Below are 23863 nucleotides of genomic sequence, written 5' to 3'. Positions count from 1 at the left end.
AACACTAAATCAAGTTTAGGATTAGGGATTTTTTTTTACAATTCGCCCTTATTTGATCTGTTAGTTTTTAAAATTAATGATTTAGGTAATTAATAAGTTTATTGTTTTATATGTTGCAAGTTTTTTTCACTTTAAATTGGTTTTTATAATTTAATTAATTATATATTGTTGATTTTCATTTTCATTAAATTTTTGTTTACAAACCAGATTTTTATGTTTATCTATGAAAAAATTAAAGTAGACAAATATGATATATATATATATATATATATATATAATTGATATAAAAATACAAAAATAAACAAATTATATTGATGATAAATTAATTTAATTAATTTTTAGACATTTTACAATAAATTATATTACAATTCATTAAAATGTAAGATACCGATGTTTTGGAAAGTGTTCCGGCAACGTTTGTACTTTGTATGCTAGGATAAAATCACAAATTTGATAAAGTTGAGGAGAGTAACATAACAAGAGGAGATTATTGTAACAGATTGAAATTAAACATTAATGAACCCTAAGTTGACTAATAAAAATAATATTATTAATATAAAAAAATATTTGTAATATAATTGGGTAGTAGGGACTGAATTTATGTCGAGAAAACAATTTCCATCCGATATCTCTCCCGATATTGATCGGAACAGGAAAAATTCCGACATTTTGGATCGATAAAAGTAGAGTAGAGATATTTTCGGGACAAGAATGAGTTGAGATTTGGAAATGATAGTGATCTCTAATAATTTTGCCAGTTCTAAGAGATGAATTGTTGCTATTCAAGGTTATCAGGAGTTTTTCTCACACGGTCACATTATATTATACATAATTTTGTACTTGGTCGTACATGAGCCAAATTTGAGTTTTTCTCACACGGTCACATTATATTATACATAATTTTGTACTTGGTGGTACATGAGCCAAATTTGATTTCATCTTCTAACAAATTAAAATTTTCATATTTCATCTCAACCCAAGTCCAACAATTGCCATTAAATCAGCCATTTGAGTTTATTTCCAGCTTAACAATCTTGGATGAAAGTGCACACTTTACCAAGAAGATTAGCAGCCCAAAAGATCATTTAATCCGGCCAAGTAGTTGAATCAAAGGGTGCTGGGGGTGAGTTTAATTTTATATAAAAGTTGCACCTTCAAAAAGTATTTAAATAAGTGGAGTTTTTTTAAGTGTTTTTATTATTATTATTTTTTTAAGAAAGAGAGCATAAGCGAATTTGAATGTTAAATAATTTTTCTTAAGTAATTTTAAATAGAAGTAAAAGTCAAAAAGAAAAAATATATATATGTATATAAATAAATAAATAACACTTAAATGTTGAGTTTTTTTAAAAGTGCTTTTTTTTTCGGTTGGCTTTTTCAACCAAACACACACTGGCGGATTCTATGGCCTTCTCAAATTGATATGAACTTAGGAAGGGATCTGAAAACCCAAGTAATCTGCTAATGATGCAATACACCAAATCATACACAAGTAATGCTCAATACTACACTTTCACAAACTCGTAAGCTTCTGCAATGAGTTGTGCTATCTCTAGCAGTTTCATGGGTCATCAGAAAAAAAAATGCCAAATCTTTACAAAAGGTGAATATTTAGCTGGATTTCTTTGGCTGCTCGAAAGGAGCGCGAATCCAGAGACGTCCATACATGCTAACGAACGCAAAAGTCTTGCGTGGATTGATCCTCGCAGGAAAGATAACAATCTGGAAAACCCCATCATCAATCACTAAAGTTGGCTCCTCAATATAGAGCAGGTTTGAAATTCAGCTGAATTGTTCATCCAAGCAATTCAAGGAGTTTGAAATCCATAGTTTCAAATTTATCAATCCAAGCATAACATCAAAATCTAGTCGATGAAAAACAATGCACAAACTTCACATTCGTAAACAACCAAACAGGATTAATAATAAGTTGCTGAGATATAGCATAGATTTCTAAAAATGAAGTGTGAGATCACCTTTCGGAATGATGCAACTCCCCAACGAACTTTACTTCTCTTAGGCTGACCAAATATGACCAAACGTCCAGCAGGATCCGATTGAACTCGTATCTAAGCGCACACCAAAAAATATCATAAATATGATTCGGTGTCCAAGTCTAAGTTCACAATTTTGAATAGAGAAATTGCATGCATAATACATGTGTATGCAATATGTGCCAGCCCTTGACAGAGGAAACAAAAACGAAATACCACAACATTATAAGGTAAATTGCTTCTTTGAAGCTTTCTTTCACCATTTCTACTCGAGAAGATATCCTCCACATAAAGAAAAAATAAAGAAACTACGGATCGAGCAACGCGAGCACTTTTTTAGTAGAAACATGAAGAGGGTGTGACATTCTATTCTGGTTTATGTGCGGGTGGGGGGACCGATAGCCACCGAAAGGTGACGGTGATTTTGCAAGAAAAGCCACATGAAGTACACACCTCTTCAGGTGAAAGCCCTGGAACCAAGCCATAAACTTTATAGAAATTGCTCTGCACACCAAAAGACATTCAATTTTTTTCGTGTTGCAAATATGGGCATCTTGATGAAAAGGAATTAAAGTAAAAAAATTGAAGCGAACATACAGTTTCCTGTATGTTGATCTTCACCCAATCAGCTGAGGGGCCAACATTAATAACAACTGGTACTGTCGGCTTCCTGCCAACCAAATAGTACTTTGAAGAATGGACAATATTGTCACAAGTAGGATTCAATTTTCTGACTGAAAAACTTAGTTAGAGGCGAGTACATATGTAGCAACTGTGCCACAAACAAAGCAATACACCATCAACTACCAGTTTGAAACATATTCTTCGTATCAGGCTTGTTGGTTTGGAGTAGAAGTCTAGAGTATGTTACTCCAGAAACTAATAGAAAAGAAACAGAGGGGAGCAAGCATAATCCAAACTTTCAACCACACGTTTTATACAAGTATTTTGGAGAATCCAATTGACGAAGAGAATTGATGTACTCCTAGTTTTACAAAAAAATTATGGATGAATATCTGGCACACAGAATTTTCATCGTGCACGTGTAGCATTCGGTGTGAATCGTAAGCACCCCTTTTGAATTAATAATGATATGTTACAAGCCAAGCAAGTATCATCTTCACCGTGGCACAACAATCAAAAGATCAACAGAAACAGCTTATGCTTTGTTGCTTGATGTGCTATAACCATTTCAAATCCAAATCCATGCATTTGTATCGAATTCATTTCAGATCTCAATTCATAACAGAGAACACATCTATCTGCCACATTCAACATATATTATTACATGAAAAAGGATCAATCAAATCACTCTTCCAGCTCATGGCATGCATTTTAAGATATCAACTTCACTCAAAATCAAAATATGAACTGATAACCTCCAATCAAAATCAGATTACCCCATACAAACCACCAAAGAATAGGAATGAATATATCATAAACCGAACTTAACTGCTTAGATGTTTCAGTTCGAGCAGCCTTGATTAAATGATTCCCGTCATTTGGACTTTTCTGTTTGATTGAGCCTGAACCACACATTCATTTTAGTGTTACTTAACAAACCGAAACAATACAATACTCTCAGGTTCCTGAACCATACATTCATTTTAGTGTTACCTAACAAACCGAAACAATACGACACTCTCAGCTTGAGGTTACAACACAATATAGTTCATTTACATCTAAATTTTCCAAAATATTTATCTGAGGAGTGTCATCCTTTTCAAAATATTTAAAGCTATCTTACCAATGCTCTTGATATTTTTCTCACTAAATGCTATATTGCTAGGATTCTTGTCCTATCAAATTATCATAAAGAAAGTGAAAAAAAATTCACATGATGAAATAATAGTAAGCTCAAAGGCATACTTTCACCGAGACCTAAATGGTGGGCATGCGAACCTTGCGTAGAATGAGAGTCAGAATCTCTTCTAGTCCTATCTGACCCAGATCCTTGATGACCATTTCCCTGAGGAATTATTTAAGAGGATCAAATGGAAGATTATGTAATGAATTTCCCGCGACACAACCAATTTTTTTTAGCAAGAATAAAAAAAAAAGAACTGATAAGAGTATACAAATCTAGAAACCTACAACATACATGCATGGAAAGATGATAGTATAATAGTCATGCTTGTACATTAAGTAGTGATAAGGAATATATTTGGGCACTGCTAGGTGTGGTGGTGTTACGAAAGCCTTAAGAAACATCCTCTTCCATGAGATATCACTATTATTTCTAAATGTACAACAATGAAATTACATAACACACGAGGAAAAAAAATCGGTTTTCCAGTTCTAGAAAGGATGCATTGTGGGGTTGCACAGAGACACAAAATAAGAAAAACTGAAATCAGAAAAATGAAGATATTGATAGGAAAATAATCTATATGATCAACAAATATTCGATTCTTCATCAATGTTATTCTACAAAAATATCATTAATATTTCTGGACAGCTACATAATAAACTAGATACTCTACCTGATTAGATGTGAGACATCGCGAAAAACAGAAACCGAAGAAAACTGCAACCTTCACTTTTTGGGTAAAATAACATGTAATTAGTGGATAAAGACACACACACCTCTCTGTCAACACCAGAAGTTTCAGGTCCACGGGGCATTACTTCTGGGAGTTGAAGCTCACCACTTTGTGTCTTGTGCCTTTCATATTCCAGGACATACTATGCATGTGGATAGGAAATTAGGTCATAAAATGTAATAAAAACATGTGACTAAATCAGAAATGATAAAGCAATATTAAACGCATGCTAGAGTGGAAGTGTTACAAGAATGCGTAAATTTAATTCTAAAGAATATGTTTATTGAATTAATAGAGTTTCCTTGCTCTTATCCATCTCTTTCGCAAGTTTCTACGAACAAACAGGATTTTCATTCAAACTCATATTTACCTCCAAGTATCTTAAATGATATAAGGTGCTCTACTCTTAGAAGTGAATCCTAGTGAAATGAAACTACTAAAAAGGTATGGTAGACCCGATACCGGGATTCTATTCCTTAGTTTTCACAATTCTATAAGCAGACCAGAAATTGCGAAGTTAAGAAATCTCAATTGCAAAACGATGAGGCAGGTCCTGCAATAGGATCATATCAGTTTCTACTGATGGATTGAAATTGGAAACGAAAACATTGTTGCACCAACAAATGAAAATTGAGCCTGAATTGTCACCTTTTCATAGAGAGTTTGGCATGCCCAAGAAATTGTTACGCATGTCCTGTAGAAGGAAAGATGAGATCAACTAACCTAACTTTCATTACCTCCCTCATTATAATGACGATGATTAATCAGAGACTGTACAAGCATGCCAACTGAAGCCTCAAGAAGTGGAAAACAAAGTATTCAAACACGTTTTCCATTAGCACAAAATGATATCTAAAGTTATTAAGTACACTAAACATCCCTTAAATTTCATAGCAGACCATAATTTATGTCCTACATTAGTGAACATTGATGAAAGCTATTCCAACTGAATGCGTCACAACCGTTTGATGACAAACACTGGCAATTCAAAAACCCTCGCCTGACCATTAAATGAGATGAATAAAAAAGGAAAGAAACTCTGCACGTGACTAGAATTGTCACGAAGTTCCAAAAGACATCCTTACTTTGATGGGAAGAATAACTCTCCAAGCTGCCACCACAACTTGTATCCAGTTACCTAATTACAAATCCATAAAATTTCACAATTAGGTTCAGTGTTTGTACAAATGTACTTCAAGAATGTTGACATTATAGTCCACTAGGAATGCATAACATAACTTTTCCTGGGAGATTGTAGACACCATGCTAGTTGGTAGATATTATGGTTACAGCTCAAAGTTCTATGAGTTAGCAGCATGAAAATGAATGGTCTCCTAGGCTAGTTAAAGTGATTGTGCCTCGAATACTCCACAGTAGGAAAAACAAATGCAAAATCATTCATCCAAAATTCCAAGAGTTGGGAATTGCTTCCAAAATATTAGAATATTTTAGTTCATTCATTCAATCAAGAGACATACATAAAGCTCATATATAATTATAAGTTAGATTTTAAAGATACTGGGACTGTAGAAGGTGCAAAGTAAACATGAAGGTGAAAAGAAAGAAATTATAGGCGATCCAAAAAACAAAGGATCAGACTTCATTCAATAGAAAAAATATATATATTACTTCAATAATTTTCTAGGCAGTTCCAATGTGCACGTCGTTTTTACTCTATCAAGAGGACTAACAAACAATTTCCACCTCAAAGGTCAAACGGCAAATAATGAGCTGACTAACATAGACAAAGAATTTTTCCTTCCCAGTGCAGGATTGTGGAAGTATAAGATAAATAAATTAGACAAGCTGTGAGAAAGAGAGACAATCTCAGTTGCATAAAGGCAATCATATATACTCCATAAGTCAGTTTCAATTCAAATGAACAACTATGGAAAACAGTATTGCCTAAAAATTTTGTTCACAACCTTGGTTTGGTGGAATGGTCACAGAAAAACTGAATGGTCGTCTTCGAAGAGGAATGGCTCTTGCCATCCAAGCTTTCCAGGCGATGTTATGTAACAGCATTTGTTAATCATGCCAATTTTCTTGGTGTCGGGGAGAACTTTTTTATTTTTTATGAGATGTAACTGCTTTTTTAAAAAGAACCGCGGTGATTTCTCAGCATTGCAAAATGACATCAACCATCATGGAACGTTCTTTTTGCTCTGTTGTTGGTATTTGGTGGATGACCATGTTTTCTCAAAATTAAGATATTTTAACCTTCTAATTTTTTTTTGCTAATGAAAATCATAAAATTTGTTTCCACAAAAATTTCTGAATTTTTTAATTTTTTTCCACAAAAATTCATGCAGTCACTGTGACTGTTCCATGAAATACCAATAGAACTACATCAATAGCTTCAGCGACACCCTCTGTGACCATGCCCTCGAACCATGATCACAACTACTGCACAGATCCAAACATTTCAGATAATTAGATATGTACTTGTATTCCTAGAGCTTGGCACATGGTACTTCCAGTTTTTACCACAGAAATCAATCAAAATGTTTAAGATGCCATATAGCACATCAAAAAAATGGAAAATATCAACAATGACTTCCCCCTACTGCCACGAAAGTTGGCCAACCAAGCCTTTAACTGGTAATGGCAAAAAGGTTTAGCTAGAATTCACGAAGTTCCCTTTAGCAAGAAAGTTACGTTATTTGTTATTACAATTTACTCACCCCGTACTGATATATAGCATCTACTAGTGTGTTTTAAGTACAGAAAAGTTTTCAAGTTTCAACAAAGGGATGGCATAAATAATAAGTCAAGAAGAAGAAGGAGATGTACTGTTGTTAAATGAACTATTTCATAGGTATGTGTGTTGTGTGAGTGTAAATGTAAACACAGATGTATGAAAAAGGTGTAAGAGAAGGAAGAAAGTGGGGAAAATTGAAGGGATGTTATGGAAAGGAATAAAAATGAAGCTGAATAAGGGTGTCTGGTCGACGTATATATTCCTTGTGATATGTCTTGCTATTGAGAAAAAGATAACAGATGCAGCTGCAGTGCACCCAAAGTTGAAGTACTGGCCCCTCCACTACTTTACAAGCACAAGGCACATCAAGGCATGTGGGCGGCATGGTGTAAAGAGGTCTAGGCAGGATGCTGAAGGTGGTACACTGTCTTGAAGAAATAAGACGCATTTTGGCATAATATTCTACAAATTATGTATTTGATACACGATTCCATTTGATATCCAATACAGATTTTACAGATTATTGAAAAAGAAAAAAAATGTTCCATTCATCTACAAACAAAAATGAGAGGCTATGAAATTCCACTTAAGGGCTTTTGATTACTGTGTTTTGGGCTGACAGTTGGCTGTAACAAAAATTAATAATAAAATGCACTATCAAGTATGCCGAAGTAAGAAAAACGAGGAAGTTCTTCATACCCGGTCATAGCCTCCCAATCTTATCACACATCTCCATAACCTAGAAATGAAGAAAGGTGATAAATCTTTACCCGACAACCGACTCATAAACAAAATAATGAGCAACATACTTCAGGAAATTTAGCGGCTTCCCGTTAACTTCTTGTGGATTAAAGTTCATTGCCCTCTCCTGAAGAAAACTTTCAAGTTCCTTAATAAATGTGGCTTGTTCCTCCGGCGTTCCATCATCATCCTCCACCATCTAAGAAACAAAGAAAAACCAACTTAAATATGAGATTCTCGTTGCGTTACATCCCCAGTCACTCAGATTTCACAATTTTACTTCTAATATCCTATGGTTATTATATTACCAGAGGTAGCTTCGCTGGAGCAAATATGGTCTTGTCCGTAAGCTCCTTATCTTCACCACAATTATTCACAGCATTGACATTTTCAGTGGCCTCAATATTGGGGCTAGTTTGGCCTTCCAGCAAACCCGTGAGAATTTTATTGTCTTTTGAATCATCTCTCGATATACCGGTGTCTTCTCCACCATCCAGCTTATTTCCCAACTCCTGAACATTACTCCCCACATTGTTCTTTCTTTCACTGTTGATTTGCCCCTCAAAAGATCCCTCAACATTCATGGGTTCATCGACCTCACCCTTAGTGTTAATTGGGCGTTCCATTATACTCGTAGCAGTGTCGCATTCACAGGGATCCTCTCCTCCATTCTCACTTCCCTCTGCATCCTCCCAGACAGCGGTTGCAGGGGTGGATTTTTCTTCCTTGCTGTTATTTTCTGACTCTTTGACATAACTTGTTGAATCATGAGGGTGATTTTCAGTATCCTCCATCTCTATATCACTCTTATCCATTTTGATATCTACTCCAAAATATCAATATAGCTTCCATTAGACGTTTTGAATGTTGAAACTTTTTCAAAATCAGTATGTGAGAGGATGGGGGGATAAAAACCCATGGGTACAATCACAAGATCAAAAATAAAAACAAAACAGACACGCAATTCCATCGAAATTTATCCTCCACCAACGTCTAGAACCCTTTCCTTTAATTAAGAAACAGCTAGAATTGGCAAGCATGGACGAAAGAAAAATAACCCAGAAGCAAATAAGTGGAAGAACATTGAAAAACCCGACCAAGAAAAACATTATTGTGTCAAAAATAACTCAAGATTCACTTACGGAACGTAAAACAACGTACATCATATCATATACAGCTGAAACGGGCGAAAAACTTGCCTGCAACAAGAGGCTAGTGCTTGGGTGGCGCAATTCAAACCCAAATCCACAGCTTGTGTTTTCAAATTTTCTTGAATCGGAGCGAAATGTATATTAATTGGGTGAGCGATGTGTTTTACGTGAGCTTGGAGAGAGTAGCTCTGCAAACAATTACGGTTGGTTGGTTGTTTCGCAGTTGAAGAAGACAAACGGGCTTTAAGCGCAAAAAACAGAGGGAAAATCTTTAAATATAAATATAATATATATATATATATATATAATATTCGAAATTAATAAATTTTGGTCACTTTTTTTTTTTAATAAATGTGACGGAAAAATTAGAAGTTCCAACGTATCCTTATAAAATTTTCTATTTTCATTAGTTTTGAAATTTTAAAAAAAAAAGTCTATTTCTATTAAATACTCAAATGTCTAGATTACTAAAGTAGTAGATGAGTCGCGTATGTAAATTAATGACCAGTTAAATTATATGATAATATGAGCACAAATTTTTAGCATCTTGTAGTTTTAGGTTATGTAAATTTAGTTTGATATAATCAAATGAGATCAAATTCAATTGCTAAAGGAGCCTGGAGTTTTAATGTTTTATAGAATATATTAGTAAACATATACCGCACGATGCGTGTACATATATTAAATTTTTATAAAATATAGTTTATATTTGTGTATAACAAACATGTATGTAAAATATAATAAGATTTGAGTAATTTATATTTAATGTTATATTTTTTTATTATTAATTTTTTATTATTTATTTTATTTAAAAAAAATGTGATAGTTATGGGATAAGGTATTTTGGAAACAAAAATTGGTATGACATAAGCTTTTAAAAGTAGTTATATCTATGTCTCAAACTTAATAATATAGAAGATATATCATAGGTCATAACGTGGATATTAAGAAGCATGCATGAGAATTGATATGTTTTTTTGGGAGAGTTGTCCATATATAAAGTGGAAAAAAGTATTTTTAAGATAAAAAATAATATTTTTCATAAATTGGATTGAATATATGTGGCAACATATAAGTCAACAATTTTCAATAATACGTTAGTAAATATAATAAATACAAACAGAAAAAATCTATGTTAGTGGACCAAAACTAAACAATGAAAGTCTAATAACCCAAATAGCTTGGTTTTCAGAAAGCCCACCGTTGCATTGGGCTTCTTAGAAGCCATATTTCAACCCACGACGTTCAAAAATCAAAATTGTTTTCATTTCTTAGATTAAATGCAAATGGTTTCAACTTCTTTAAGCCGTAAAATGACTAAGTAAAATTATTTTCACTTTTTGAATTAGAGCAATTTTTTTTTTCTCCGACCTCATTTTTTCAAAAAAGAAACACTATATATTAAGTGGATATTATATTTAGAGATAAATATAATTATTATATAATAATTGGTAAATTAAAATGCTTTATAGATTTAATATATAGAATTAATGTATATTATAATAATTAATTAAGATGACTGTTTATGATAGTACATGAATGAAAATTATACATAAATGATAAATAGTAAATAAAAAATTGTAGAACGATGTGTAAATTGTTGGGACACAAGAAATAAATCAGTGGGTGACGGAAAGTAACCAACCATAGCCCGAGCCCGGCCCTACCCCTATACGATGGCGGCGGAGCTGAGTTATGGTTTTTTTTTTTTTTAAAGAAAACACACTTATAGTAATTAAGCTGTCAAATAATCGTTTGATACAATCTTAAACAACCAAGGTGGAAGACCATCGTTAACCCATTCCATACTCGACGACGAATTCAAAGCTCTTCTAGCAAGGCAGTGTGCAACTTATATCGTTTGTTATTTGGGTGTATTTCGAATTCTGAAAATGATTGCGTCAACAACAACAATAGCAGCAACAAAGATGAACAAAGTCGAGGTGAGAGAAACTTTCTATCCGCAAAACGAAATTGCCCGTTAGTAAAGCAGTGTGCAACTTATATCGTTTGCATGTTGTTTCCAAATAATATTTAATTATTACCGTTTTCTTTTTTCTTTTTTTTTTGAAGTAATTATTATTACTGAATATTAATTTTTGATTCTATAATGAAGTTAAGTGGACAGCATCTACTTTCAAAATTTTAAGAGAGAAATGAACCTATAATTTTTTTTTAATTTTGACATATTAATGAATTCTCGTTATTTAATAAATACATAAAGTTAGTAAATAATTCAGTTTCTTATTATTATATAACACGTCGATTGTATATTTCTACAAACACAAATTCAATTTTTTATAAGTAATAAATAATATCAGTTCAAAAAATTTTAAAAAATAAAAATTAGGATTTCACATATGGTATTGATTAACTACATTTTATTGAGAGTATAAGTTGTTTTTATATATAAAAAAATTATCTATTGAAACATTAATTAGTGAAATAAGTTTTTTTAGAATTTTGTATACACAAAATAATTTTTTAGTGAATTATCAAAGTACTTTGAAAGAAATTGATTAATTTTATTAAATTAAATAAAAAAACTTGTATAAATATTAATTTTTAAAAAAATAACAAAAACTTAAATGTGACGATTTGGCCCTCTTTTCATATAAAACGTATGTTGAAAGAAAAAAAAAAGAAATTATCATATTTATTGAATATGAAACTTTATTTAATGGTTGGGTATCTATATATAAAAACATAAATTATGCTTAAAACAGGAATATGTTATAAATTATAATAGAAATAGAGAGATAATTAGAGAAAATTTATGAGATGAAGAGAATTCGTATGAGTCAATATTCAGGTGCAATGATCTTGATCATAATAACAATATATTTATAACACCCTAAAAAAACAATATATTTATAGCACTCCCCTTAGATGATTATTTTCATAAACAACCGATTCTTCAAAATCTCCAAAACTTCATCAAGAATCAAGTGTTGCCTCATTAAACCTTGACAGTAAAACTCCGTGGGAAAAATCTGAATGAAAGAAAAAGTGTACAACAACATATACTTTTTTTGAATGTCTTCCCGACGATAGATGTGTCTCATTAAAACCTTATCAAGAAAAATTCTGTGGTACAAAATCCTATAATAAAAGGAAAAAAAATACGACATCTCGCTACTTGTTAATTACCTCAATAAAAATCTTGTTATGAAAAATCACATGGAAAAAATCATAAACAAAATAAAAGAGTACAATTTTGATTACTTCCCCCTCTTGCAAGTATCACTTGAAATTTTGAACTCTTGTATGTACATTGATTCGCCGAAATTGATGCAAGTGATGACATTGTCTTCAGACTGGTACTTCAAAACCAAATATCTTTTTTTCACTTTCATGACTTCATGTTGGCGAAAAGATATCTTGGACATCAAATCCTTGACAATTTTTCTATATTTCACTATCTAATCGATGCATATATGACAAGTCCAAGTATTTTCTCATAATCAGTTTCGAATATTTTGAGAATTTTTGCTAAAAAATTTTCATACTACCACATGTAATTTGTTATTGGCAATCATCATTTATTCATTTTGCATAATAAAAAAAACATATTGTATCATTTCGTCCCAAATAATTTGTGAAAATCTCACATTTCAATATATATACTTGTTATTCTTCAATAATAACACCATCCAAATTGAATTTACTGACATAATTGGTCATTCATGAATCATGCTTTTAGCATTTCCGGTTCGATCGGTTGGATCGTTTAATTTTTTTTAAGATATATCGATTCGATCGCGGATACGATTTCGAAAACATTCATATTACTTACTATTTTTTTAGAAAAAAAAAAAGAATTTTAATCGTACAAACTAGATTAAAATTTTTTAATGATAGTGATTAATTTTTATTAAAGACAACTGTTCGACATCTAAAAGTTCAAATTTTCAAATGAAGTAGAAACATTTCAACTATTTTTTTCAAAATTAGGCAGACTAAAGATAAATGAAAGGAAATAAAAGTACATGACACCATAGATATTTTATGAAAGTTCGAATCTAAAACTTCTACGTTTACCTTTCTTATGTTTCTAGAAAGATTTTCACTAGAAAAATTTAATTTATACAATATTTTGCATAAATCTCATCAACTCTTGACTGAAATTCCTAGTAATATAATCTCAAATCAGATCACCTTCTGATAGAGTTACAACACAGTAATAAGACTAATGTATACTCTTCGAAGCTTGACTTGGTATATATCACAGCTTGATCACTGGTATTGATATGATATAGCAATAGGTAAGTGATAGCAGCTCGAAGTAGTTGATCTGGTTCTTTGCTTGAATATGAAGATTGTAAAAGCTTTGAAAACACTTGTATGCTTGATGATTCAAAAGTTCAAGAGAGACTGCAACTGCGTACATCTTCTAGTATTTATAGGAGAGAATGTCCAACGTTTAAAAATCTAGCCGATGAGAATTTGTTCCACAAATAGCCGAAAATTCACCAGAATGCACCACGTGTCTTTTTCTTATTTTCAGATATAGTACAGACAGTACGAGACAATTGAAATGTTGCTAGATATGGGAATAACGACTTTATTTTTTTTTCTCCAACAACCTAGATCCATCTTGAATATAAACTGAGTGTTGTTCGGAAGACATATTTGATCTGTTTTGGATTTGTTTGAACTGGTCTGGCTGTGACGATCGATCTGAAAGGACCAGACTAGTTCTTTTTAGCCGAAAGCTTGATCCAATAAAATTACTAATATGATAAGAGATTTCTTATCGTTTTAGTTTTGTTTAGATCAAATGTTTATAAGACCGATTTGATATATAAATTGAATGTGTTCTTGGTTTTATTCAACGTATCATCTAGTCTGCTTTAACTTTATTGAGTTTTATATCATCACCAAAATAAAGATTTTATCTTATGAGTTGTCTATATCTATAGATTTTAATTTGCTGATGAAATATAAATCTTTCAACTATCTTTTTTCGAAATTAAACAAATTTTAATTGATTTTAATACGGTTGCTATTTTGCACATATATAAATACTAGCGGATCACGGCACACATGATATGCGTGTTCTGAAGAAAAATTAGAAAATGCAATAGTTTTTTCCTAAATGAAAATATTAATTTTTGAAATTGAAATGATAGTAAAGAAAATTAAATGTGAAAAAAAAATATAGGGTAAATATAATTGGATGGTTAGAATTAGGTGATATTTTAGGTTAAAAAAAAGCTTCACACTTGTTAAGAAGAACAAGGGTTGCGATGAAAAACTGCAGTTCCATTAAAAACAGAAAGGGGAAAAAAAAACCCCCATAAAATATATTGTTTACATAATGATGAAGAAAATGTTAATTATACACGGCCTAAACTAAGGGAAATAAAGTGTGCAAGCAAAATAAGAAAATGTGTTTTATGCACAAACATATATATCTTCCAACAACATCATACTGAAGTAAGTTAATTAGTATAGATACACTCAACATGTTTATTTTACAAGTACACCCAGCAATAATATATTTTTCGCACGTTAAATGTATTAGTCACAACCAGTAGTGTTTACATCTTATGTGGATAGACAAAATTTTCATATTATCCAAGTTTAATAATATTATATATGAAATATAGTCAATCCAAGGTACTAATTAATGAATGAAGAGAAATAACAATTCTCTTGTCATTTTTTAAGATCTCTTGTAATTTTATTGTAGTATCATTCCAATAAGCATTTTTCAGTCTCATCTTTCTTATCATATATATGTTAATTTAATCCGATATGTTATACTTTTCAAATTGTAAAATATCTCATAAAATTATGTCAATAAAGAATTGCCATTAAATATCATAATTTTTTTATTCAATCATTCAGTTTATTTATCGTCGTCATTAATTGAATTGGTCCAATCGAATGTGCAGTCGTTGCCATTGCCACCGCAACGTATCAATTCAATTTTTTTTTTACATTTTTAAATATATGATAACTTGTAAATCCCTACACTCGAATAGATTTGGAGGGATAGTTTTAGCTTTTGACAAAATAAGATTTTAAAATGAAATTGGTATTTGGTAAGATTTAACTGGATTTAATTTAACTAAACAAAATCTTTATAAAATTTATTGGATTTCATTGGATTCGAAAAAATAAAATAAAATCATTAAATATATAAAACTTACTCATGAATTTCACGTATTCTTTAAAAAATTTACAAAATACTATTTATTCACAAATCAATACTATCAATTACCACAATTTCAAAATTTTTCCCAAAAACTAAAATGAAATTTCGATTTCATGGATTTGAAATCAATTTCCAAATCTAATTCCAAATCTCATTATTTTACGAATCCAAACACACTGTTAATTACTTTTAGATTGCATTTGTGTTGATAAATTTGAGACGGTGAATAAAAATTTCCAATTAATTAACTTGTCATTTAAAATTCACCATTCAAATCATTTCCCAAAATCTGGTATTCCCCTCTCCAAATCAAATCCATTGATTTTGAAAGGGAATATTGTAGATGTCCCAAAATTATGTCCTATCAACACTAGAGCTGTCAAATTGGTCGTCCACCATGATTTGGTAGGTTGATAAAACTCCAACTCCATCCAATCCACCAAAAAATTAAAACAAAAAGACGGAATATATATATATATATATATATAAAAAAAAAAATCACGTGTAAACAATTATAAATAATATGCGTATCTCAAAATTCGTAATCCATACATAATCATTATAAATAATATAAAGCTCCATTTGGATAAGTACACATTTTATAAAAGTGTTTTTTTTTTTTACTTTTTTAAATAAATTTTTTTAAAAAAATTTAAAAATAAATATACATTTGAACAAATATTCTTTAAAAACGTTTTACAATATAAAAAAAAGTAGCATTTTTTGTTTTTCATCATTACTTTCGATTTTAAAAATATCAAAACATGTCTCAATTATTTTTAAAAACTATTTTTTAAGAACATTATTTAAAAAATATTTTTAAAATATGTTTTACAGAAATATTTTCCAAGCATATGTTTAAGTTTTTTTTAAAAAAAAAACTTATAAAAAAACTAAAGACGTTTTTAAACTAATTGTCCAAACATGCACTAATTCTTTCAAAATTAATCGATTATACATAAAATATTATAAATAATTTAAATATTTCAAAACTTATTAACCATATATAAATCATTTAAAATAAAATATAACTTTCAAAATTTACCAATGATACGTTAACACTTAAAATAATAAATAGAATATAATTATTAAAACAATCGAAATTAAACCTCTCACCCAAACATGCCACCTATTTTGACCTGCCTTCAAACCAGCCACCAGAAGTGGTATACTATAATTATCGTACCAAAAATCATATAATATATATCGTATAAAAAATTAGAGTATAAAAAAATCAATACTAGTACTGTATCAAAACTTTTGGTATACTAAAAATATCGGTACATATAACTAGCATACTTATTATACTAAAATTTTACCATATATCAAAATTTCGCTACGGTATGGGTATATACGGTTTATAATGAAAAAAAACATTATATGTTAAAATATATAAATTTATTGTTTAAAAATATTATATATTTTTAAATTTTTATATATTGTTCAAGTATTTCGTTATACTTATTAATTTTCAAACTTCATATCGTTATCTTACCGTAACGAGATCTTCGGTATACAAAAAATTCGTTAAATTAGATATTTATTCGATTAGATAACCTTGATATACCAAAAATTCAATATTTTTTCCGACTCGTACGAGCCACCAAAATCATAAACCAACCTGCAATTTTTTTAGGAGGAGACACGAGTAGATCCGGATTAACCAAATCCAAATTGATGTCTCTAATCAATCCCAATTAGGGGTGGTTCGGTACGGTATACCGCATACCGTATCGAATAACGCATACCGTACCGGAAATTTCGATACCGAAAATTTTGGTATACCGACAAATTTCGGTATGACATAAATTCATACCGATACCGTACCGAATATCGAAATTCGATACGGTATCGGTATGATACCATGTATACCGATTTTTTATACTGTTTTTTTAAAAAAAAATATCGGTATACACGGTATCATACCGATACCGCGTATACCGATTTTTTTTGGGTATACCGAAATACCGAAAATTCGAAAATCTTATACCGTTACCGATACCGAAAATTTCGGTACGGTATCATACCGTACCGAAATTTAAGGTATACCAAAATTTTCGATATTTTCGGTTTTTTTTGGTACGGTAAAAGTGGTATGACGGCATTTCGATATTTTTTGTCAGCCCTAATCCCAATACCATAAAAATCTCAACAAGTACCGTAATATTAATTAATTAATTAAATAGATGAAAATGAAAAATTTAGGATTGAGAATTAGTACTTTAATATTGTTGCTTATAAATGAATATTGGAATCCATTTCACATCAACCTGATGAGTGATGACCATTCGAAAAAAATTCCAGTCACCACCAAGATCGAATAAAAATATCAAAAAGCAATTTAATTAGTACACCTTTATAACCATTTTAAATCATATATATATATATATATATAATATTTATTAAGTTTTTTTTGAAAGATACTATTTATTAAGTTTAAGGACAAAACTTGGTGTCATGGTTTGAATTTTTATTATTCTCTCTTTTTTATTCATCATTTTAAATTATAATAATTTAGTCACTTTATATATTTTTTATTTTTTTACTCTATTATTTCAAATTACAGCACAGACCTTCACGACTTTTTACCATTATGACATTACTATTATTTGAATATAAATAAAATTAATTATAAAAAAGAACTTATATATGAATATGCAGCGCACGCGAAGATTAGCTAGTTCAAAGAATTTTTAAATTAAATTTTCAATTTAAAGAAAACAATAACGAACTCAGTTATCAATTTGAACTTTTCAACAAAAAGAGATTTGAATACCTGCACGTCATGATATTTAGGAACCGTGCATGCGTTTACGTTTACGTTTACGTGTATTGTTTTGTTTTTATTTAAATATATCAAATTTGATGCATGAATGTTTTCGATACAATAAATTATATTTTATTTAATTCCCATGAATGTATCCATATTTGTGTTTTCTTTCCTGCTCAAAAAAATAATTTTAAAAATTCCTTCGCCTTCTATCTTACCCTTTTGTCCCCATATATATACTTTCAGAGAATTTATGACAATTAAGTACATAAATAGTAGCCCACCATGCAGATCGTTAATTCAAAGTGTCGGCACATGTTAAATTTTACAGAAAGCTTTCCAGCGATTCATCTTCCATGGATTCTTGAATGGTAATCGATAATTGAAGGGTCCGTTGATTCTGCAGATTTCCCTCTACTTTTTGATTGTTACAACTTACAACACGTTTCTTGATTCGAAAAGTATACTTTTTCTGCGTGTTGTTTGATTTCTATCGCGGAGCAATAATTGCATGCGTACGGGCCCAAGGGAAAAAATAAAAGAAAGAAACAGAGAAGGAATTCGAGGAAATTAAAGCAGAACGTGATGCGCCAGAATCTGGAAAAAAATTGAAAAGGACATGTCTTTTGGTGTCTTCCTGTTGTTTAATTAATTATTAATGGAAATTGGTGAATTCTAAGTTCAAAACCTGTGCTTTGGATGGAAACATCGATTCTTATATCTATTAATTTATATAATTTTAGAAACAGTACTGCAACTTAATTCGCTTTAAGATGCATTCTTGATTGCAATTCAAGAATCATCCGTGCATGTATACTGAGTTGCTAGCTGGCTTTGAAACAGCAGGTCACATTTGATTCTTGATTATTAATTAATCAAACATCAATTCTTGGAGGATCCCAGATTGTGTGATCTTTTTTTCAAAATGGGCCTTTTCGATCTCTTCATTGCCTCTTCGATTCCTGTGCTGAAAGTGCTTTTGGTTACTGGACTGGGATCATATCTTGCTTCAGACAGTATTAACATTCTTGGAGATGATGCAAGGAAACATTTGAACAATGTAAGTAATATTTGATCTTCATCTTGAATGTTCGACCATTCTTCGAAATAATTTCAGTACTGTCTTTTGTGGGCAGGTGGTTTTCTATGTGTTCAATCCATCTCTCGTCTACAGCAACTTAGCCAAATCCATAACATATGAAAGCATGGTTAAGCTGTAAGCAGCATTCTTGCTCTATCCTTTTACTTTCATGCTGTATCGATTTCGAGTACAAGTCTAGCTGATTTTTGCAGGTGGTTCATGCCTTTTAATATCCTTTTCACATTCATTATTGGTTCGGTCCTCGGATGGGTGGTCATTCAAGTTACAAGAGCTCCTATTCATCTCCGAGGACTTGTTATAGGCTGTTGTGCTGCAGGTACTTGTAATAAGCTTTAAATCAACAGTCCCCCCGCCAGGGTAAACTTTTCTGTAGTCGAGTGTAATTTTGTATATGATCGGAGCAGTCTATGCTAACCCATTCGGGAACTCCCTGAATGGGGATCCAACGGCCGAATTTGTTTTGCATTTGAGATTTTCGCGCGAACATCTCAAATGTAAAAAAAAAAATGGGTCATTGCCCATGTGCTAGCATAGACATTCCCCTTAACATCTAAAATGTAAAAAAAATGGGTCATTGCCCATGTGCTAGCATAGACATTCCCCTTAAGTTAGATTTCCATGCTCTGCCACAGTATAAATAGGCACCAGTTGTAGTAACTAGTAGCATTTCTTTTTTGCAAGTCACATATGTTTCCTTCATTCTGTTAAATGATTCACACATTAATGGTTACTAGATAACAAAAGGCATCTAGTTACATTGTTCATACATTCAGGAAGCGTCTTTTAAAAATCAGTTTTACTATGTTTCGGATGAATTGAAGGAACCGATTGGATCATAGTTTTGGCGTAAGTTAAAATAATGGTTCTAGAGGAATCTGATAAGGGCGAAAAGAAGAAGAAACCAATTAAGGCTCGCGTTTCTGTTATATTGAATAATTTATCCGGAACCTGATATGTTCGCTGTGTTTGTATGATCAGGGAACTTGGGGAACCTGCTTCTCATCATAATTCCAGCAGTTTGTAAAGAGAAGGGAAGCCCATTCGGAAGTCCTGATGTTTGCCATACATATGGAATGGCTTATGCTTCTCTTTCGATGGCCGTAAGTTTTCAGATAACAATGCTTGCTTGTTAGGAAACATGAACAATCAATCTTATTGATAAAAGTTCAGCAATGATTCTTAAAGGTCATAAATTCCGTAAAGTTAGTTTTGAAACTGTATTATGTTTCTTCTTATTCTTCTTCTGGTTTAGATTGGGGCAATTTATCTGTGGTCTTATGTGTACAACATCGTCCGAATATCATCAAGTAAGAGTTCGATGGAAGTTGAAATAAGGAACTCTCCAAAATCAAGCTTGTTGCCATCCGGAGAGACTTGGACCGAACCTTTACTTTCGGCAGATGAAACTGGATTGACTTTGCCACGAGATCGATTTGATAATGATACGCCTCCTCAGGTAATCGTCCACCGTTTCTTTGAATCTGCATAACTTCACAAGGAGCAAGTTTAAATTCCGTTGAAATCAGTGAAAATGTTGAATTTTATGTTCAGTGTTAGTATCATCCATATCATCTCTGTGTATTCAAGCAAATCAAGTTGTAAGTAATACGTTTAAGCGCTGGACTTTTGTGCTTATAACTCTTCTGAAGGCCATTAGTAGACCCCATACACATTGTCTTTTTAGTTATATAAGACTTTGATGGGCAGTAATGTGGAAAGGGACACAAAGGTAAAATAAAAAAAGAATCCACCAAGAACTTCATGGCATTTCGAAGTTGCACAATATCCCTTTCCCGCAATAGAGTAGCAGATTAGTAAATATACCAAATCGTACAATTAGTGCCGGGCTTTGATTGACTCAAACTTGCAGCTAAGAGAGCTGCTTTGCTAGCGCTTCGTATTTGCAAGATAACTGTGGCATGCCCTGTTTCAAAACACCATTTCAGAAGACTTCGAATATTAAATTTTTGATGTCTGAAGTTCGATTGCAGGTAGGAGTTTCAGATAAAATAAAGCATCACTTAGAAAAGATCTTTAAAAAGATGAACCTCAAGAGGTTGCTCGCGCCATCAACAACTGGTGCAGTATGTTTGTTTCTCTCCTTGACATCCATTATGGAACTCATTTGTATGTAACTTTAACTTGTTTATGTGATAGCATTTGTCTGCTAATTTTGTACAGATTGTTGGATTTATAGTCGGACTCGTACCTCAAATTAGAAATTTTCTGATTGGTGATACGGCTCCTCTCCGTGTATTCCAAGATACTGCTCTTTTGCTGGGGTACAGTAGCTGTGTGTTATATACTTAACGACTTAGATTCATATTTTCTGTGACTTCTCCATAAGCTTATTAAACTGAGTGTGTGTACTCTTTGGTGGGTCCTAAAATGCAGGGATGGAGCCATTCCAGCAGTTACATTGATCATGGGAGGAAACCTTTTAAAAGGTATGTCATATCATATGTATGATAATCGAGAGTAAAATCAATTCTTGATCCTGTCTGGAAATTTTCTTTGCTGATGACTGACTCATGGTTCTTCTGTCAGGCTTAAAAGGTTCAGAAATTGAGAAATCTATTGTTTTCGGAATTATTGTTGTTCGATATGTAGTGATGCCTCTGATAGGCATTGGTGTTGTTAAAGGGGCAGTTCGATTCGGTTTTGTGCATGATGATCTATTGTACCAGTTTGTTCTCTTGCTGCAGTTTGCCCTCCCTCCTGCAATGAACATAGGTACATCAAATCTTGAAGCATTCCCTTTCTCATTTTCGTTGTGGTGTGTAACTGAAGTTACCACTTCCCTGTGACCGCAGGATCACACAAACAACACATTACACCATAGATTCCATTAAAAACCTCATCTCTATTTAAATTTACAGTAGTAGAAAGAAAAAAAAAAATTTGACTCAAATTGTTAAAAGAGTTGCTTGATTATGTCTTTACACGGCCTCAGGTACCATAACCCAGTTATTTGGGTCTGGAGAGACAGAATGCTCAGTCATTATGTTGTGGTGCTATCTGCTGGCTTCGGTTGCATTAACGTTTTGGTCGACGTTCTTCTTGTGGCTTCTGCTTCAATAAATAGCACCTCGTCTTTTTGGGTTTACATGCACTGTTCCGTTACCGGACCATTGCCAGTTCGTGCATGATGGATGGTTCGGGTTGGTGAATGGAATAGTAAGTAGCAAGCTGGAGTGGCACGAGCGCCAACCAAATGAAGCATTTGGGTGATTTTGTCAACCATTACAACCTATAATAATGAAATTTATAAGAATTTCTTCTCGGGTCAAATTCATCCTTGAAGGCTAACCACAGTTGTAGGTGCTCGAGTATCAATTACTTTGTTGGCAATTTTATGTAGAATTTTAGTAGGAATTCTAATATCACAATGGCATCATTATCCTCTCCTTCAATTGCAGAAATTAGTAAATTTTCATGTTTTTTGTGTGGAGAATGGAGACTAAACCAAAGCCTTGGTGCATGTTCGAATTTAATACCGAACCAAAACTATTACCCGAGTTAGTTTCTGTTAGAATAATCTTAATCAAATTAATGGATGCACAAAAATTTTCAACTTGATTTTTTCAATTTAAAATTTTAAAAAATATTTATTATTTTTGAATGTAACGTAATTATTTGTGTACGTGAAAATTTGCGTGTGTGGATTACTAGTAACAAAATTCTTCAAAACATGAATTAGTATATATTGCTCGACGCCTCCAACTAGGGATGACAATGGGGCGGGTCGGGGACGGGAATGTCTTCCCCATCCCCGAATTCAAATCCGATTTCTCATACCCACACCGATCTCCATTAATTTTTATCGAGGATTTCTCATACCCATCCCCGCGGGGATCAAGTCTTCATCCTCATACCTATACTCAAATATATATATATTAGTAAAAGTCACGTGTGTTGCACGTGGGAACACTTTTTATTATCGATAAATATTGTTAAATAAATGAGTTGAGATGAGAAAAGAAGAGATAAACATGCAATTAGTTAATAATTTTCATGATATTTTAGTAAATATTAAATTCAATGTAATATGATATTTAGAACATTTTTTATAAAATGAGTATGAAGAATCTTTGTTTAAAGATTTTATATGTTACAAATTTAATTGAATTTATAGACGTTATTGTAAATAATGGTTGTAACAAATACTATAATTTTGTATAAATTAGACATTGAGAAAAATATATAATTTGATTTCATGAAATATTTAATAAATAAAATTTAAGAAAAAAATATAACAAAAAATACATAGGTTGAAAAATTATTTTACCACTACTGATTTTGAGAAAATAATAATAATACAGATAATGCATTCTAAACTTTAAATTAAATTACAGCGTTTTTTCTTTCTTCACATAACCATTTTTTCTTCTTTCACGATTTTTTCGTTTGTCATCCATTATTTATTATTTAAAAATAATTTTCTCATCTTCTTCGATAATAATTCTTGTGATGTTTTTTCTATCAATTATTTTTATTTTTATATCTTTATTCTTTGATTATTTTGTTGGATCATGCTGAAATAATTTTTTGCAAGAGTATAAATAATTTCATTGTCTCCAACCTCCATTCTTGTGTTATTATCTTCGATTACTTGTAAGTCAATATCGTTAAAAATCAATGTGTTATTGGACGGGTTTTCTATTTTTAATTTCATGCTAAGTTGCTCGAAATATACTA

The 23863-nt window shown here is 31.6% G+C and overlaps 2 protein-coding genes across 6 annotated transcripts; one reads left to right on the top strand and one right to left on the bottom strand.

Annotated features, from left to right (window-relative positions):
* Window positions 1-1546: 1546 nt before the first annotated feature.
* LOC140864912 (AT-rich interactive domain-containing protein 5-like) lies at window positions 1547-8605 on the bottom strand. The gene is made up of 12 exons (XM_073269327.1): window positions 8288-8605; window positions 8048-8178; window positions 7938-7977; window positions 5623-5675; window positions 5186-5231; window positions 4581-4679; window positions 3864-3963; window positions 3448-3520; window positions 2592-2664; window positions 2448-2498; window positions 1977-2069; window positions 1547-1722 (listed from the first exon to the last, which is right to left on the bottom strand). Exons 1-12 carry the CDS (start codon window positions 8603-8605, stop codon window positions 1612-1614), a joined length of 1188 nt encoding a protein of 395 aa, XP_073125428.1. The 3' UTR covers window positions 1547-1611.
* Window positions 8606-18258: 9653 nt separating this feature from the next.
* LOC140874335 (protein PIN-LIKES 3-like) lies at window positions 18259-22601 on the top strand. Of its 5 annotated transcripts, none has more exons than XM_073277619.1 (11): window positions 18259-18434; window positions 18910-19123; window positions 19200-19279; window positions 19357-19481; window positions 20144-20265; window positions 20418-20621; window positions 21157-21249; window positions 21347-21447; window positions 21560-21612; window positions 21713-21898; window positions 22119-22601. In XM_073277619.1, the coding sequence occupies exons 2-11, from the start codon at window positions 18989-18991 to the stop codon at window positions 22244-22246; spliced, it is 1227 nt and encodes a 408-aa protein (XP_073133720.1). In that variant the 5' UTR covers window positions 18259-18434; window positions 18910-18988; the 3' UTR covers window positions 22247-22601. The 5 variants fall into 5 exon arrangements, with proteins under 5 accessions (XP_073133720.1, XP_073133718.1, XP_073133721.1 ...); XM_073277617.1 differs by having other exon boundaries at window positions 18907-19123; XM_073277620.1 differs by having other exon boundaries at window positions 18259-18452.
* The last annotated feature ends 1262 nt before the right edge of the window (window positions 22602-23863 follow it).

Source organism: Henckelia pumila, chromosome 1 (genome assembly GCF_033568475.1).
Source record: "Henckelia pumila isolate YLH828 chromosome 1, ASM3356847v2, whole genome shotgun sequence".
Classification (NCBI taxonomy): Eukaryota; Viridiplantae; Streptophyta; class Magnoliopsida; order Lamiales; family Gesneriaceae; genus Henckelia; species Henckelia pumila.
The sequence above is the reverse complement of the archived record's forward strand: the minus strand, read 5'-3'. Positions and strand labels throughout refer to the sequence as shown.

What these genes read in the sequence shown, in the direction of transcription:
- LOC140864912 (XM_073269327.1), bottom strand. Translation starts at nt 8,605, where the DNA reads ATGGAACGCCCAATTAACACTAAGGGTGAGGTCGATGAACCCATGAAT. An exon ending in CTTCTGGTGTTGACAGAGAG is followed by an intron (nt 3,964 to 4,580) that starts GTGTGTGTGTCT and finishes ATAATTCCTCAG; the next exon opens with GGAAATGGTCATCAAGGATC. An exon ending in CCATTTAGGTCTCGGTGAAA is followed by an intron (nt 3,521 to 3,863) that starts GTATGCCTTTGA and finishes TGTGTGGTTCAG; the next exon opens with GCTCAATCAAACAGAAAAGT.
- LOC140874335 (XM_073277619.1), top strand. Translation starts at nt 18,989, where the DNA reads ATGGGCCTTTTCGATCTCTTCATTGCCTCTTCGATTCCTGTGCTGAAA. An exon ending in TATGAAAGCATGGTTAAGCT is followed by an intron (nt 19,280 to 19,356) that starts GTAAGCAGCATT and finishes TGATTTTTGCAG; the next exon opens with GTGGTTCATGCCTTTTAATA. An exon ending in GATACTGCTCTTTTGCTGGG is followed by an intron (nt 21,448 to 21,559) that starts GTACAGTAGCTG and finishes CCTAAAATGCAG; the next exon opens with GGATGGAGCCATTCCAGCAG.